The 18290-nt window shown below is 39.4% G+C and overlaps 1 protein-coding gene, 1 long non-coding RNA gene and 2 other non-coding genes across 11 annotated transcripts in view; 2 read left to right on the plus strand and 2 right to left on the minus strand.

The window, feature by feature from the left end:
• MCMDC2 (minichromosome maintenance domain containing 2) overlaps positions 1-8659 on the plus strand; it is a 38198-nt gene extending 29539 nt beyond the window's left edge. For 7 of the 8 annotated variants that reach the window (XM_025477888.1, XM_025477887.3, XM_025477889.3 and 4 more), the window contains one exon: positions 6696-8659. In XM_025477888.1, coding sequence (XP_025333673.1) covers positions 6696-6862 — 167 coding nt within the window. In that variant the 3' untranslated portion in view covers positions 6863-8659. The remainder of the gene's footprint in view (positions 1-6695) is intronic. The other variant, XR_003147667.3, reaches the window with a different exon arrangement.
• LOC112678654 (U6 spliceosomal RNA) lies at positions 2130-2236 on the plus strand. The gene has a single exon (XR_003147739.1). It is a non-coding gene; the product is annotated as a U6 spliceosomal RNA (small nuclear RNA).
• Positions 8171-11835, minus strand: LOC112678562 (uncharacterized). Its single transcript, XR_003147668.3, has 4 exons — positions 11692-11835; positions 9421-9520; positions 8893-8960; positions 8171-8718 (listed from the first exon to the last, which is right to left on the minus strand). It is a non-coding gene; the product is annotated as an uncharacterized LOC112678562 (long non-coding RNA).
• Positions 9229-9317, minus strand: LOC112678675 (small nucleolar RNA SNORD87). The gene has a single exon (XR_003147761.1). It is a non-coding gene; the product is annotated as a small nucleolar RNA SNORD87 (small nucleolar RNA).
• Positions 11836-18290: the final 6455 nt, after the last annotated feature.

Raw genomic sequence — 18290 nt, forward strand, 5'->3', positions numbered from 1 at the left:
ATTAGGACTTTATTCTATAGTTATCTAAACCCAAGCATTCTTATCCTGGGATTCATGGATACTTAGAGATAAGTCTAGGGGCTCATGAATCTCTAAAATATATAAACATTTTTATATGTATGTGCTTTATAAAACCTTTTTTATAGACAAATGAATGGTACATTTTATGAAGTATGTCTTATAGGTTTATGACCCCTAGAAAAAGTTAATTATCATGCTGAATTAATTTATGTACCAAAGGAGAAAAACATTGGTTCCCAAGCAATGCTAAATAAGAGGAATGATATAAAAATATATTTTTTATTTTTTGATTTTTTAAGATTTTATTTATTTGTTCATGAGAGACACAGAGAGAGGCAGATACATAGACAGAGGGAGAAGCAGACTCCCCACAGGGAACCTGATGAGGGACTCGATCCCAGGACCCTGGGATTACTCACCCAGGCCAAAGGCAGACACTCAACAGCTAAGCCACCCAGGTGTCCCAAAATATTTTCGTTTTTAATTTGCTTTATCTTTTACATTCTCCTTTTACTTTTTTTTAAGTTTTGGGGTTTTTTGGTTTTTTTAAAGTAATCTCTACACCCAGCATGGATCTCAAACTAGCAATTCCAAGATCAAGAGTCACATGCTCTACTGACTGAGTCAGCCAGGTGTTATCTTTTACATTCTTCTTATTCTATAATTAAAAGCATTCTTGATAAAAAAAAAAAAAAAACTAGCACACATTTTTTTATGTACTGTAACGAAAAATTGCTGCAAATTTTAGTATGGCATGCCATCAAAATTGTTAAGATGCACCTAGATTTCAATAAGACAAAAATGTGTGTCTTTGAACTTAAGAACTATGTTATTATAATATTAAGGACTCTTGTAGTAGAATATGGCAATTTTGGTAACTGTTTTGTCAAGACTTTCTTGAAGCATTTAAGAAAACGTTTGCTGAGGAAAATAAAACTCTGTGAAGATTTTTTTCCTTTAGTTTTTGTTTTCAGAATGAATTTGTTAGGTATATTTGATTTTTATTTATTTGAGGGAGAGACAGAGAGTGAGAGAGAGAGCAAGCACAAGTGGCAGGGGGGAGTGGGTAGGCAGAGGGAGAGGGAGTAGACTCCCCACCAAGCAGGTAGCCCAGTGCAGGACTCAATCCCAGAACCCTGAGATCATGACCTGAGCTGAAAGCAGATACTTAACCGACTGAGCCACCCATGTGTTCCTGATTTGTAAGTCTTAAGCAAAAAATCAATGTTAAGAGATCCTTAAGTGTTACTTTAAACATAGTAGGAAATTGAAAAAAAAAAAAAGGAAAAAGGGAAAAAAATAGCAGGAAATTGATTCCTACTCAAGTACATTTTTCTTGGATGCAAAAACCAATAGGTTGTGCTGGGACAGAGGGCAAAGGGAAGAATTAAGGAAAACTTCCAAGTTTCTACCTTGAGCAATTAAGTGGGTCATGGAACTATTTACCAAGACTAGGAAAAAAAAAGGGTTGGGTGATAAACCAAATTATGGATTTAAGTTTGAGGGATCCTACAGAGATACCAATAGAGAGAAGAATCTGGAGTTTAGATGAGAGTTCTAATTTAGAAATTTAATTTGGGGGGCGGAATCCCTGGGTGGCTCAGTGGTTTGATGCCTGCCTTTGGCCCGGGGCATGATCCTGGAGTCCTGGAATTGGTCCCGGGATTGAGTCCTGCGTCGGGCTCCCTGCATGGAGCCTGCTTCTCCCTCCTTCTGTGTCTCTGCCTCTCTCTCTCTCTCTCTCTCTCTCTCTCTCTCTCTCTCTCTCGTGAATAAATAAATAAATAGGGCAGCCCCAGTGGCTCAGCGGTTTGGCGCCGCCTTCAGCCCAGGGCATGATCCTGGAGACCTGGGATTGAGTCCCATGTTGGGCTCCGTCCATGGAGCCTGCTTCTCCCTCTGCCTGTGTCTCTGCCTCTCTCTCTCTCTGTCTCTCATGAATAAATAAATAAAATTTAAAAATAATAATAATAAAAAATAAATAAATAAATCTTTAAAAAAAGAAATTTAATTTGGGAATCATCAGCAGAGAGATGGTACTCATCACTGTGGAATGGATGAAATTCTCAGAAATCCCCTAGAGAAAGACTTTATACAAAGAACTTCAGGTGCTCACTTTAGCAGCACATATACTAAAGTTGGAACGATACAGAGAAGATTAGCATGGTCCCTGCGCAAGGATGATAGTCAAATTCATGAAGTGTTCCATTTTTTTCTCTCTCATGAAAATAAATAAATCTTCAAAAAAAGGTTTTTTTTCAAAACGCTTCAGGACTGCCCTTGAAGAATTTCCACATTTAGAAATGGAGTTGAGGAGGAAGAGAAACTAAAAAAGACTGAGAAGTAGGAGCTAAAATGTGGAAAGAAAATCAAGTGTAGTTATAAATGATTAGATTTGGCAATCTAAAGGATATAGGTGGCCATCATCAGTGCTACTTCAAAGGGTTGGTATTTGGGTGGGATAAGAAGTGAGGATATGGAAATAGCACACAGACAACTTTGAGATGTTTGACTATAAAGATGAGGAAAAACAATGGGTAGAGAAGGATGTGTGGTCCAAGAAAAGATTTTCTTAAAGACAATAGGTCTTATGATGTGCAATAGAGAGTAAACTAATGATACTACAGATACTAAAAAAATGAGAGGATGAAATCCAGAGTACATGTGAAAGATATTGGTCTCTAGTAGAAAAGTCACTTCATGGGATGCCTGAGTGGGTCAGTGGTTGAGCATCTGTCTTCGGCTCAGGGCGTGGTCCCAGGATCCGGGATCTGGGATCCAGGATCCAGGATCGAGTCCCACATCTGGCTCCTTGCAGGGAGCCTGCTTCTCGCTCTGCCTTTGTCTCTGCCTCTCTCTGTGTATGTCTCATGAATAAATACATAAAATCTTAAAAAAAAAAAAGTTCATTTTATAAGACAGAAGACAAATGGACATAGAATCAGGTCTATAGATTTGGTCATAGACTCTACACGAGGTCACCAGCTAAAACGCTTGAGAAGAATGGAATATAATAGTTGCATTGTAGGGGACAGAAGAACACTTGTGCTAGACAAACCCAGCAGGGTCTTCTGGCAGTGCAAGTGCCTACCATCTGAGGTTTTTGTGATTCATTTAAAGTGAAACCAAGAAATGCCAATTAGGTGATTCTCTGCCTAACAGCCCAGAGTGCAGACATAAAGTAAATAGTTGGGTTCATGCAGAGTTCAGGTTTTGATAGGGGAGTGTGACAGGCAAAGGACAAGGGAGTTGAGGGACCGGCTTGGGAAAGAATCTTAAATAGGTTAAAAGAGGGAAGTGAATTGAAGGAAGCCAATTGGAGGTTTCAGAGAGTCCAAGAAACTAGAAGTATAAGAGGTAGTGTAGGGAAGGGGGACATTTGAACTCATGGCTTTGAAATAAGTTTTTGGTGATTTCAGTTTCCTATGACCTTTCTATGCATAGTGGAGGTAAAAGGGAAAAGGTCAAGACAGAGAGGTCTGGAATTAAATGGGTAATTCACATGGAAATCACTGAATGGCAAGTATTAGGGAAGAGAGGAAGATTGTGAGCCATGTGCTAACAATTGGTTGTTGACTTTACCATGGAAGGCAAAGGGTAATAAAGCCCAAGTGGCACTGGGCATTAGAGGAAAGATTTATTTATTTATTTATTTATTTATTTATTTATTTATTTATTTATTTATTTAGGAAAGATTTTTTTAAAGAGTTTTAATCATTTTTTTAAAAAATGATTTTATTTATTCATGACAGACACAGAGAGAGAGGCAGAGACATAGGCTGAGGGAGGAGCAGGCTCCGTGCAGGGAGCCCAGTGTGGGACTCAATCCCCCAACTCCAGGATCACACCCTGAGCCAAAGGCAGATGTTCAACCACTGAGCCACCCAGCCGTCCCTAGGGGAAAGATTTTTATGAAGAGGAAAGCAGGGGTGAGAATGGTTTGGTAGCAGCAAAGGGGCAGCAAGTTAGGCACTGTCTCTGTCTTGTGATACTAAGGTATGAGGGGTGTTTTGAGAAAAAGCAACTTCATTTGAGAACGCCAAAGGGAAGAAAGCAGTGTTCTCAAGGGACAGCAAAGATTCAGGTAAGCTAAAGAGAGTAGTAAAGGGTGCAGTCACAGAAGTCTGAGGCTATATAAATGTTTACTGACGACAGACAGCTGTAAAAGAGAGGCACTGTCTGCTTGGCTAGCAGCTGTACGCCTGGCCAGTCACAGTAGTCATTCAGTGAATCAACAATGAAACAGGAGTTTACTCCCACAGTAATAGCCAAAGGTTTTTTTTCTTTTAAATTGTGGTAAAATACACATAACATTTACTATCTTAACCATTTTCAAGTGTACAGTTCAGTGGTCCATTTGCATTGTTGCCTCCATCCATCTCTATAACCTTTTCATTTTCCCAAACTGAACTCTGTACCCATTAAACCGTAACTCCCCAATCTCGACTTTCCCCAGGCCCTGGCAACCACTGTTCTATTTTGATCAAATTGACTTCCCTTTGTACTTCATATAAGTAGAATCATGTGTTTGTCCTATTTTGTCCTGCTTACTTCATTTTGTATGTCCTCAAGGCTTATCCATGTTGTAGCATGCATTAGAATTTCTTTCTTGTTCAAGATTGAATGTTCTATTCTGTGTATGTATGTATACACACACACATGCACACACATTTTGTTTATCCATTCATCCAACAATGGACCTTAGGTTGTTTCCACATTTGCCTATGATGAATAATGCTATTAACATGAGTATACACTTAGCTCTTTGAAACCTTGCTTTCAGTTCTTTTGGGTATATACCCATAAATGAAATTGCTGGGTCATATAGTAATTTTTTGGATAAACCACCATACTGTTTTCTATAGGGGTTGTACCACTTTATATTCCCGCCAACAGTACACAAGCACACCAATTTTCTTTACAACCTTGCCAACATTTGCTTTTTTTTTTTTTGGTAGTAGCCATCTTTATGGGTGTGAGGCAGTATCTCACAGCATTTTCCTAATGATTAGTGATATTGACCATCTTTTTATGTGCTTATTGGCTACTTGTATATCTTCTTTGGAAGAATGTTCTCTTTTGCTCATTTTTGAATTGGGTTTTCTTGTTGAGTTGTAGACCCCCTATCAAATATGATTTCCAATTATTTTCTCCCATTCTATGGGTTGCCTTTTACTGTGTTAATTGTAGCATTCGATGCACCAGTTTTTTATTTTGACGTGGTCTAAATTACCTGTTTATTCTTGTTGCCTATGCTTGTAATATTCTTTTTTTTTTTTCAAAGATTTTATTTATTTATTCATGATAGTCACAGAGAGAGAGAGAGAGGCAGAGACACAGGCAGAGGGAGAAGCAGGCTCCATGCAGGGAGCCCGACGCGGGATTCGATCCCGGGTCTCCAGGATCGCGCCCTGGGCCAAAGGCAGGCGCTAAACCGCTGCGCCACGCAGGGATCCCTATGCTTGTAATATTCTAGAAATCACTGCCACATCCAATGTCATGAAGTATTTCCTCAATCTTGTTTTAGTTATGTTTAGGTCTATAAGGTACGGGAACAACTTCATTCTTTTTCGTACAGATATTCTTTTCCCAGTACACTTGCAAACTGGTCTTTGTTTCCCCATTGGTCTTGGCACCTGTATCAAAGATCATTTAACCATGTATTTGAGGGGTCATTTCCAGGCTTTTTCTAGTCCATAGGCTTATGTCTTACTTTATTTCAATGGTTTTAAATAGAGAAACATACAATGATGTCTTTATCCTCAATCATCCACTTAATCTTTATCAAAAGTTTCCCTACCTTCTGATACCTTCTCTCCCCTACTTCTTCCACCTCCTCACGTCATTATTCAGGTTCAAAATGTAATGACTAGGTCAACAGATAACAGATTTCTGTAGTTCCTAAACTTTGTTTTTTTAAAGACTTTATTTATTTATTCATGAGAGACAGAGAGGCAGAGGGAGAAGCAGGCTCCATGCAGGGAGCCCAATGTGGGACTTGATCTCAGGACTCTAGGATCACGTCCTGGGCCAAAGGCATACACTCAACTGCTGAACCACCTAGGTGTCCCACTAGTTCCTAAACTTTAAAATGTGATCATCATACTTCTTGGCACTTTTAAGCTTGTGCACGTACTGAAACTTTCAGGAGTCTCAAAATCAAGTCAGCTTTATTTTTTTTATTAAAGATTTTATTTATTTATTCATGAGAATACACAGAGAGGAGAGAGAGGCAGAGGGAGAAGCAGGCTCCATGCAGAGAGCCTGACGCGGGACTCGATACAGGGTCTCCAGGATCATGCCCTGGGCTGAAGGCGGCGCTAAACTGCTGAGCCACCTGGGCTGCCCTCGAGTCAGCTTTAAATGATTATGGAAATATTCTACTAAATAGACCAGAACCTAATTCTTTAAATTTTTTTTAATTCTTTAATTTTTAAAAGATTTTATTTATTCATGAGACAGAGGCAGAGGCAGAGGGAGCAGGGTCCATGCAAGGAGCCCACTGTGGGACTTGATCCTTGGACTCCAGGATCATGTCCTGAGCCAAAGGCAGGCGCTAAACCGCTGAGCAACCCAGGCATCCCCAGAACCTAATTTTAAAACTTTAGTTGAAAACATGGTTTCACATTTAGCACTTCAAGGACTTCTTTACACTTGTTTCCTTCTTTACTTAGGGGCCACTGTATTTTGTGTTGCTCCAAGTGCAGTATTTCCATTTGAATTGTATAATGAAGAGTATTTAGAGCAGAGGGATATCTATTTGACTCAATGCCAACAGCAGCTCCAGCAGTTTATTGCCACATATGGACCTGGGACAGCTATTTTCACTAGTGATGAATAAGCAATCGGAGGACAATATTTTCTTCATATTTAAGCAGTGAAAAGGGACTTTGAAGTAATGCTTCAGGTACTACTATGTACAGTAATGCATTAGAATGCTATCTTAAATGTATGAAAGATAGTCTCAATATGAATTTAGAAATTAAGCAATGTAAAAAATGGGTCACTTTTATGTAATTCCCTCTATTTGTCACAAGATGGCAATAATACTTTAAATGAGAATATTTACCTACAAATAAGTTATTTTTTTTTCAAATTAAGTTATTTTAAACCATTTTTCTTGCACCTGAGAACCTGACAAATGGAGTAAATAACAGCAATTTATATAAACAGAAGCCTCAAACTGAAGGATGTTTCATATTTTATTACATATCATTACGTCTATTATAGTTTTGGAAGCCCTAATTATGAAGTCAGGGAAAGCTTGGTATTTCCCATATTTTATAAGCCAAGTTAAATGATAATTTAAGTCAAATCAAGGAGCAAGAATTGGCTTTTTAAACCTAACTGGTTATAAGAAAGTTACCAAAGGCAAAGAAACCAATTTGCAAATCCAGTCTGTTTTCGGAGGGAAGAGTTCTACTCTGAATGGTGAGGAAAATATACTTAAGTTGTAAAATCCACAAATCCTTTTAATTTTTCAAAGGCTTAATAGAAATTCTAAAATAAATAACCCTGATTCTTTAGAAACTGTTATCTCAGGGAACTTAACCATACAGATGGACAGGTCTCTCTACAGACCTTTGACAAGTCATTCAGTAGTGATTATTCACTAGTCCCAGAAACCTATATTCCATTTTAAGAAAGTAAAGCTAGTTTTTAAAAAACAATTTATATATTACAGTTCTGTAATTCTAGTTAAAACCTTATCTTGTGGCTTTTTGTTGCTATACAGGTTTTGTACTGTTTGACTTGTAATACTGAAATTATAACCTGGATAAAAGCAAGTAATTTTATATATTGTGACTCAATAGGGTTGAAAAGTAAGATTTACCTAAGTCTTCAGTTAGGAATTCAGTTTTAGAATTATTGTAAATCCTCAAGTCCTAGACAGACTAGACTGTCCAATCACTATTTTCCTTAATGTAACATACTTGTACTGGCATCAGGATTATTTTTTTCCAGAGCAATTAATGTTTTTAATTTTTTTTCATTAACATTTATTCATGAGAGAGAGAACAAGGGAGGGGGGAGCAGAGAAACCTAAGTTGACTCCACACTCAGGGCAGAGCCTGACACGGGGCTTGATCTCACAACCCAAGCAGAAACCAAGAGTTGGATACCCAATCAACCGTACCACCCAGGCACCTCAGGATTACTTTTTTTATTCAAAGGTAAAAACAAAGAATAAAATAAGATCTAATCTTAAACTCTGTAGGTCACAGGTATAATCTTTACTTGTAAGGGATAATTCATTAAGGTGGTTAGGAGATTCTAAATACTCGTTTTTAGGTATAGTAGCAGGTTCTTAAGGGGAGGTGTCCATGGTTATCTAGTTTGCTGAAATCCCCTAAGGCAAGAAAAGGCAGGAGAAGTGGAGGTACTGGACTGTTTCCCCAGCTGACTGCCCCCTCAAAGGTTGTCATTCCACAAATGAGCTAGTTATTGACAAGAACATACTATCCTTAAAGTATGTTAAAAACAGTCTGACTAGTAATTATAAGAATCGAACTGTTTAAACATTTGATATATTTTAAAGATTAATACTTTATTGCCTAGCAATTATAAGTATTCAAACATGTATTTTTCTATAACTTATTGTGAGGTGATCAATGTTAAATAAAATATTAATTTTCAACATGTTTCGATTCATCTCTTCTTGACCAATTCTTCATTTTTCCTTCCAATTGCATGCCTCTAGGAAAAAAAAAATCAGAAACCAATAGTGAAAATCATTCCATAGTCAAAATCAAATGAACTCTTACTCCTGATACACACAGGCAACATTAACAGGAAATGGCCCTAGCCCTTTGTTCAGATCCTTTTGAATTATTAGTAGCTGTGATTGCGTGACAAATTTTAATTACTTACTTGAAGCAACGAAGAATTTCAATCACAAAAGTTATGGATGAGAATATTCATCTGCAGCTACCTATATGCTGAAAAGAACATTTCACTCATTAAAAAAAATTTTTTTTAATTTATTTATTTATGATAGTCACAGAGAGAGAGAGAGAGGCAGAGACATAGGCAGAGGGAGAAGCAGGCTCCATGCACCAGGAGCCCGATGTGGGATTCGATCCCCGGTCTCCAGGATTGCGCCCTGGGCCAAAGGCAGGCGCTAAACCGCTGGGCCACCCAGGGATCCCACTCATTTTAATAAAAAATTGTATCATACTTGAGTAGTTCACATAAATATTATAGGCTACTGGCATCTCAGTCTTAAAATTATTTCTTCAAAGAAACCCTCAGCTGGGTAAACGGCAAAAAATAATTTAAGTCATCATTGTGCCAGTTTTTAACCTATGTAAAAAATGTATTAAACATTTTTGGTACTGCTCTTCATAACAGTACCACAAATACATTTAAAAAAGCACAATTAACATGAACTTTTGGTACCTCATTACATGCAGTTACGCTCCTAGTGTTTTATCACGGCCATCCTCTAAGTGGTTTCTGGAAAACAGGACAACCTTCATTCATCTTCACGTCACAGGCTCTGTTGCACAGGGAAATTAAAATATTTTGAGTGCTCATTTGTACTTGAATCTGCTTGTTTGGCATCTTACATGTAAGAACGATCCAGTAAGATGTTTTCCCCTTCTTGTCAGAAACCATAAACATATTTGTGACCTTCCTGACTCCCAGAATAACTTTTTAATAAAAACTACTAAAACCGAGGCCATATACTGGAACAATTTTCTGTTAACACATTTTTTAAGGAACAAAGTACTTTCTGCTTAATTCTACTTTTTTGGGGTAGTCAAAACAGATAAACCCAAATTTAAATTTCTATTAGTACTTTTGACTGTTTAGGCCCTAATAATTCCATAAATGATCCTTTCAAGCTGGAAATGGGCTTATTAGCATGGACAGAAAAAACGGTGTATACAATGTTCTTTACCTTGGCAGTATCGATTTTAAGACATGATGGTCCTAATGAGTACCTAACCATTGCTTTTCTGTCTCAGAGCTTGACAAGGAGATGAGTCAGGTTAAAGGTTACACATATAGAAACAAGTGTGCAGACTTCCAACTAAAGCATCACAATGGCAAATCTAATACAGCTTTAAAGCAGATACATTATGTTGGCATCATTATTGGACAGTTTTGTAGAATTAAATCCCAGGTTGCCTGAAAGCACACTTAGGTAGTGCAAAGGGAACCGCCAGGGCCACAGATCATATCCCACAGCACCCCAGGAGGATAAAGCATTGAACCAGACAGCTACTGGAGATGATTTATGAAGACACATCAAATGTTGGACCTTGCAAAACAATTTATCATTTTCAAGTCTGGAAATAATTTCACATAATCAATATTAGGAACACAAACTATTAGTTATGAATAATTCCAAAGGGAAGAGTTCAGTGTAATGAGATTCAATGCATAATCCCATTTGTGTAAAGCCTACAAGAATGTTTAGGGACACATGTTTGTTTGTTTAAGATTTTATTCATCTCTTCATGAGACACAGGCAGAGGGAGAAGCAGGCTCCTCACAAGGAGCCCGATGTGGGACTCAGATCCCGGGTCTCCAGGATCAGCCCCTGAGACAAGTGACTGGATACAAATGCCCAGATGACAGGCACCCAGGATGGAAGGCAGGACAACGGGATAGGGAAGAAAGGAGATGCCGTCATATTATAAAAAAAATCACAGTTCTTACATGGCTTGGTGGGCTCTATTTATTATGCTGCAGGAATTACCTGTATTACCAATATTTTTACCAATAAAAATAGGACTCAAGTCCCTTAAGCCTCAAAATTAAGATGACTAATACCAAATATAAACTACTTTTGGCCATCACAACTGCCCAGAGGACAGTAACATATTTGGGGGAGACAACAAAAAAACCACAGGCTTACACCCAGTCTCATCAATGAAGTATTCATTAATAACCTGTGGAATTGGCAACGGTTTTCCAGTCTCCCAGCTGTTGACCAGTTTCTTCTGTATTATGTCCCAATTATGTCCCGAAACACATCCAGAGAAGGCAAACACCTACGGGCGGGGCAGGCCTTCGGCCTGGGGCGGGGCAGCCGGACACTCCGTTCTCCGGTTTCAACACCACGTCTTTAGGGCGTATTGACCAAGGAAGACTCACAAATGCTAATTCCTACCAGAATTATTACTGCTGTCAACGGTTTTAAAGCCAATCCGAAAACACAGTTCATTCCGCAAAGCTGGTCTTACCCCAGAGACAGTCCCTTCCCCCTTGTAGAAGATGCTCCTTCGCTAGGGCAAGTGCTCACCCCCGCAGGAGACCCTAAGCCGTCCAGGCCGCACCAGGCTTGGCTGGGAAACCGGGGGGCTCCGCAGAAGCGCCGCGAGGAGCGCCGCACGCACCCGCCGCACCCTCCGCCGCCTCGGAACCACCCGAACCCGAGGGCCCCCGATGAATCTTTGAGCTTACAACAGCTGAAAGCGGAGTCTACTACGGGGAGGAGTAAGACTCCCGTCGGGTTACTCAGAAAATGCGGCCGAGCCAAGCACCGGGAAGTTAGGTGGGGCCGCGTCGACTGAGGGCGGCGGACAAGGAGACCGCGGCCTCCAGAGACCACCTCGCGCCACGCGGCGGAGGCCCCGGACGCCCCAGGGCAGCAAGCCCGAGGCACTGAGTCGGGCTCCCGGCAGGAACGGGGGGAACTAAGACCGCGAGGACTCCCACCTCGAAGAGCCCAGCGACTGGCCCGCAGACGCTGCCGCCGGGCCCGCTCGGCGACGGTGCCTCGAGGACCCTCCGCCATCGCTGGCCGCGCGCAAAAGAAAGCCCAGCTCCTTCCGGCGGGCGGTTGGCGCTCCGGGCCCCGCCCCTTCCGGGCCTTTGCCCCGCCTCTGCGAGGGGCGGGGCCCTAGCGGCGGAGCCGGGCTGAGCGCTGGGGCCCGGGTCTCTGTTCAGGAGCCTGTTCTAACCTTTGCTATTGATATTTGTGTTTTGCGTGTTTTTTGTTTTTTTTTTTTCTTTCTCTTGTTTCTCTCAGTCATTTTATATACTGAGTCTTGGCTGCAAAGCTATAGGCTTTCGAGACAGGTGGATGACCCTGTTGCCAGAAAGAATATACATGAAAGCATGTAATTAACTTGAATCAGTAAAAGACACATCCTTCCTTCAAAAACTGAAAGTCTAAGAAATTCATATAAAATATATTTGCCTCAAAGAAACATGGTGTATAACTCTAAACCTTGCAAAAACAATTGTGGTTATACTCGCTTTACCAAAGGATTTCTCTTTATATAAATTTTTTTTTTTAAGATTTTATTTATTTATTTAGAGAGACACACAGAGAGAGGCAGAGACACAGGCAGAGGGAGAAGCAGGCTCCATGCGGGGACCCCGATGCTGGGACCCCAGGATCACCCCTGAGCTGAAGGCAGGTGCTCAACCACTGAACCATCTGGGTGCCCCCTAGTTGTTTCACATTCTTCGTAACAGTTGGTATGATCAGTCCTCTTACTTTAGACATTCAAATAGGTGTGTACTGATATTTCATCATGCTTTTAATTTGCCTTTCCCTGAAGAATATTAAGTATCTTTTTAAATGTTTATTTGCTATTTGATATCATTTTCAAGTATTTTCTCCCAGTCTCTAAACTTGTCTTTTCATTAATAGTGTCATTCAAATAGAAGTTTCCATTTGATGAAAAACAATTTATTAATTTTTTTCTCATATGGATTTGGCTTTAGCTGTTATGTTTAAGAAACTTTACATAACTCAAACTTCTGGAAAGTCCTTCCCCTCCCCCAACCATAGACCAATTCAGTTATTCCTCTTGAAAATAAATATGTCCTTCTCAGGACACAGGTCACGCCACCAGGTTCATCAAATGACTGTTTCTATCCAAGATTCAGAGCTATGTCCATACAGATTATGTCATGAATTTTGCCCAAACCCAATAAGGCCCCTCAACATTGAAAGACTCATCCTGGGGCACCTGAGTGGCTCAGTCGGTTGAGCATCTGACTCTTGATTTTGGCTCAGGTTATGATCTCATGGTTTTGAGACTGAGCCTTGCATTAGGCACCATGCTCCGCAGGGAGCCTGCTGGAGATTCTCTCCCTCTGCTCCTCCAGCTAGTTGCGCTCTCTCTGTTTCAAATAATCTTAAAAAAAAAGAAAAGAAAAGAAAAAAAGAAAGAAAAGACTCCTCCTAATCGAGAGTCTCAAAAACCTCATAAATATCCTGCCATTGCCCTTCCCTTTCTTTTTTTTTAAAATATTTTATTTATTTATGACAGACAGAGAGGGAGAGAGAGGCAGAGAAGGAAGCAGGCTCCATGCATGGGACTCGATCCGGGGTCTCCAGGATCCAGCCCTAGGGTGAAGGCCACACTAAACCACTGAGCCACCGGGGCTGCCCTGCTCTTCCCTTTCTAAAATGCTATCAACACTGTCAAGGCAATAGTCTCCGTTACTTCCCTTATCCTTCCCTCCTTAGAAGATTTTGTGATAAGCAATGAATTTGACTTTGTTCTACCAACAGGTTATTTGGGTGGTCTTTTCAAGGAGTCAGCAGTCTCAGCAGTCAAAAATAAATAGAAAGAAAGAAAAGGAAAGGAAAAGAAAGTAAAGAAAAGAAATCTCCAAAAGCATAGGCAAAGAAGAGTATCCATCCACATCCACATTGTGTCTGTGTGTGTATCTGTGTAGGTGTGTGTTTTAAACAACCTAAATATCTGGAGACTTGTAAAATGAATTACAAAACAACCAAACAATAGGATGGAAATTCTATTTTTGTCTCTCAAATTTATTTACCCCCTTTTCCAGACTATTTCAGCCCATTTCTCCCCAAACCCCCTCTCTTGTCTCCCCCACATCATAGCTTATAACTTACTAGCTTTAAGAGAATACAAAGTAATTTAAACAGAAAAAAAGGTTTTTTTTTTAATTTAAATGCAATTTGCCAACATATAACACCCATCAAGTGTTCATCCCATCAAGTGCCCTCCTCAAGTGCCCGTTACCCAGTTACCCCATCCCCCCACCCACCTCCCCTCCAGTAACTCTCAGTTTGTTTCCCAGAGTTAGGAGTCTCTTATGGTTTGTCTTCCTCTGTAATTGTTCCCCATTCAGTTTCCCCTCCTTCCCTTATGCTCCTTTTCACTATTTCTTATATTCTACATGTGAGTGAAACCATATGATGGTTGTCTTTCTCTGATTGCCTTTTTCACTCAGCATAATACCCTCCAGTTCCATCTGTGTCGATATAGATTGTAGGTATTAATCCTTTCTGATGACTGAGTCATATATATCACATCTTCTTTATCCATTCATCTGTTGAAGGACATCTTGGCTCTTTCCACAGTTTGGCTATTGTGGACATTGCTGGTATAACATTGGGGTGTGAGTGTCCCATCATTTCACTACAACTGTATCTTTGGGGTGAATACTAAACAAGAAAATGTAATATAAAGATTTAACTGTAGGGGTGCCTGGCTGGCTCAGTAGGAGGAGTATGCAACTCTTGATCTCAGGGTCATGAGTTTGAGCCCATGTTCAGCGTAGAGGTCACTCTAAATGAATAAATAAATAAATAATTTTTTAAAAAAATAATTAACATAATAAAAGATTATCTGTTAAGAGAAAAAGAAAATTTTAAAGAATATGGAAATAACATATCAGAGCTGCCACCCTCTCTGACCTGAGGCAGAACCTAGTAAGGAACAGATTTGGAGGAGGCCACTCCAGACTTGTGGCTAAGTTCTGCCCTCTGGATTGCTGACGGAGGCCACTCACAGGAAGGTGCTACGTGCTGCCAGCCACAGTGTGCTGTAGGAACCTGTTGAGAGGAGCAAACCAGAAACAAGAGGAGCAGCTCCTCCTGCAATCTCCCTTCAATACCCTTTACTGACAAACCTTAACATTATGTGCCTGGCAAAAGAGAAATGTTTTTATGGCCCAAGTTCATTATCATAGAGCAGGTTATGTGGGGGTAGATCTAGAGACGAAAGACAGTAAATTGATAACTGGAATATGCTTTTTTTCTCCATCGAACAAAGACAAGCCACCAGATAGGAAACCACCATCCAGCTTGCACCCCTCTGTGCATCAGTACCCACTTTCTTTTTTTTTTTTTTAAATTTTTTTTAATTTTTATTTATTTATGATAGTCACAGAGAGAGAGAGAGAGAGGCAGAGACATAGGCAGAGGGAGAAGCAGGCTCCATGCACCGGGAGCCCGATGTGGGATTTGATCCCAGGTCTCCAGGATCGCGCCCTGGCCCAAAGGCAGGCGCCAAACCGCTGCGCCACCCAGGGATCCCCCCACTTTCTTCTTCTGTCCTGTTACTGCCCAAAGTATTCCTCCTGTTAAAGGCTCTTGGTTCTGACCCTTCTTCCCTGCTCCAAGACGTGCCCTCAAGTATCCTCTCTCTTCTGCATTATCTATCTCTCCCTTACCCAATGGCCCATTCCAGCAGCATATAAACATGTTCCAGTCTCTTTACACTGTTTATTTATTAATTTTTGGCTGCCTAGTATCCATTCCCAATTCTTTTGATAAAAGCACATACTGATATTGCCCAAATTCATGTCTCTACCTCAGTCAGACCTCACCTCCAAACTAACACTCATATATCTTCCTACTTCACCATCTCCAGCGCTGAGAGTGGAGGCAGGTAATGAACCTAGACCTTACTTTTGATCTTTGATTTTCTTCTCTCTCTTTTTCTATTGAAGCTTTTGTATTTCTTCTTTCTCTCTAATGGAAACTTCATTTAAGTCATTTCTTGATAGGAAATGACTTAATATTTACTCCTTTAAACTTTGCTCTTAAAGTCAATGTAGAGACTCAGGGTTGCCGGATGACCTTGATTAGTGCAAATAACTTGGGGCGCCTGGGTGGTGCAACTGGTTAAGCCTCTGACTTCTGATTTTAGTTGAGGTTTTGATCTCAGAGTTGTGAACTGAAGCTCCATGTTGGGCTCCACACTAATAATAATAATAACATGAATGAATATTAATATGAATATGAGCAAATAATATGAACAACTTCCCATTTTGCTTAAAAATTATCCACTTGCATATATAGTCAACTGATTTTTGACAAGGGTGCTAAGACCATCCAATGGGGAAACAATAATCTTTTCAACAAATGGTCCTGAGAAAATGATATCTACATGCGAAAGAATGAAGTTGGCCCCTTACCCTACACTACATACAAAAATCAACTCAAGCTAGAGCAAAACCTAAATATAAGAACTAAAACTATAGAACTCTTAGAAGAAAACAGGGCAATAGTTTCATCACTTTGGATTTAGGAATAATTTCTTGGATTTGACACCAAAAACACAGGCAACAAAAGGAAAAATAGATAAATTGGATTTGACTGAAATAAAAAAAAATTTGTGATTAAAAGGCACTGTCAAGAGAGTGAAAAGATACCCACAGAAAGGAAGAAAATATTTGCAAAGCGTAGATCTGATAAGGGATTAATATCCAAGATATATGGAGAACTCCTACTAAACTCGGCAATGAAAAAGCCAAACAACTCTGCAAAAATGGACAAAGGATATGACTAAACTCAGCAATGAAAAAGCCAAACAACTCTGCAAAAATGGACAAATGTCTTAGGAGACATTTCTCCAAAGAAGATATACGAGTGGCCAATAACCACATGAAAAAGCTGCTCAAATAACTACCTATGAGGGAAATGCAAATCAAAGCTGCAATGAAATACACTTCACACCTATTAGAGTGGTTATTTTCAAAACAGCAACAAAATAACAAATATTGGTAAGGATATGGAGAAATTAGAACCCTTGGATCATTGCCAGTGAGAATGTAAAATAGTGCAGCCACTGGGGAAAACAGTATGACAGTTCCTCAAAAAGGTAAACATAGAATTACCCTGTGATCCAGCAGTTCCACTTCAGGGTATATACCCAAAAAAATTGAAAACAGAGACTTAAATACTTGTACACCAAAGTTCATAGCAGCATTATTCATAATAACCAAAAGGTAGAAACTACCAAATATCCATTGATAGATGAATGAATAAATAAAATGGTGTATATAAAAGCAACTGCTAATAATGCATGCCTCTAGGGAGTGAAACTTGAGGTTTGTGGAGAAAGTGGTATTTTAATTTTTTATTGTATACCATTCTCTACCGTTTGGGTTTTCACCATGCATATGCAATTTTATAATTAAAATTTAATAATAATTATTAAAATAGTAACATTTTTTTCTTCAAACAACTGTAAAAATAGGCCATTTCTAAAATTTGTCCTTTAGGCTCATTATCACTCCTTCCTTCACCCTTGACCTGAATTATAAAAGGTGCTTGGCATTCTCCAGCAATGAGCACATCCCTGGGGGTCGCTGGTCTGCCAAGCTGCTGAACCAAGTTAATGTTGCTAGTTTGCAGCTACAACTAAAACCATTTCAAGGGAAAAGCTTTATGGTTTAAATCTGATATAGCAGTTTATCAAAAGCAACTTTTTAAAAAAGAGCCACTCTTTGACAGTATAACCAGGATTACCTTGGAAAATTTACATTTTGCTGATGGACCTATGTGTGGATTCAGGGCATGTAGGATATTATTTTCTCTTAAACTGTCAGAATCTATCGTCTGTACTTTACACATGTAAATCTCATTAGTAAATTAATACATTTGCCCTTCAGTCCTTTTTCATATTAGTGAATGATTTGGAGAACCTCCTAGTTCCTCTAGATGTTTGCAGCAGAAAATGAAGGTTGGAACTGGAAGGAAGTTGGCTATAATAACCTCATGTTTGTGCTCTCCTTTGCTCAGTAGTAAGCATGTCAAAATAGAGTTAATGCAAGAGAAATGTAAATGACCCTAGTCATAAATGCATGACTTTTATATATAAGATCCTTTTACCTCAGGCAAGATTATTTTTAAACATAATATTGACATTAACATAATCATAGCATTTATACCTCTCGTCAAGGTTAAAGTTCCAAATCTGTGAAAAATACATTAAATTGTCAGAAAATAGGGCACTGATCTGAATGAAAGTTGATTCTTAAACACTTGAAGTACATGAACTTTACTGAGATAATTTTGGTGAAAATTACCTAAATTACTTATGATTTCTGCCCGGATCTAAAATAATGAGTGGCTTTAATTGTCAATGTGAGACACTAGGGCTTTCCTTTTCTGGTGCAAGATTTAACTTTTATGTTAAGAGTGAGCCTTGCAAACAACTACTTAAATCCTTTGACAAATTCTAAGTATAATGGAATGTTATTAAAATTATTCAAGCCTGCCAATGGGACTGGAGGGGAAGTCTGCTAGGAGACTT

Source organism: Canis lupus, chromosome 29 (assembly GCF_003254725.2).
Source record: "Canis lupus dingo isolate Sandy chromosome 29, ASM325472v2, whole genome shotgun sequence".
Classification (NCBI taxonomy): domain Eukaryota; kingdom Metazoa; phylum Chordata; class Mammalia; order Carnivora; family Canidae; genus Canis; species Canis lupus.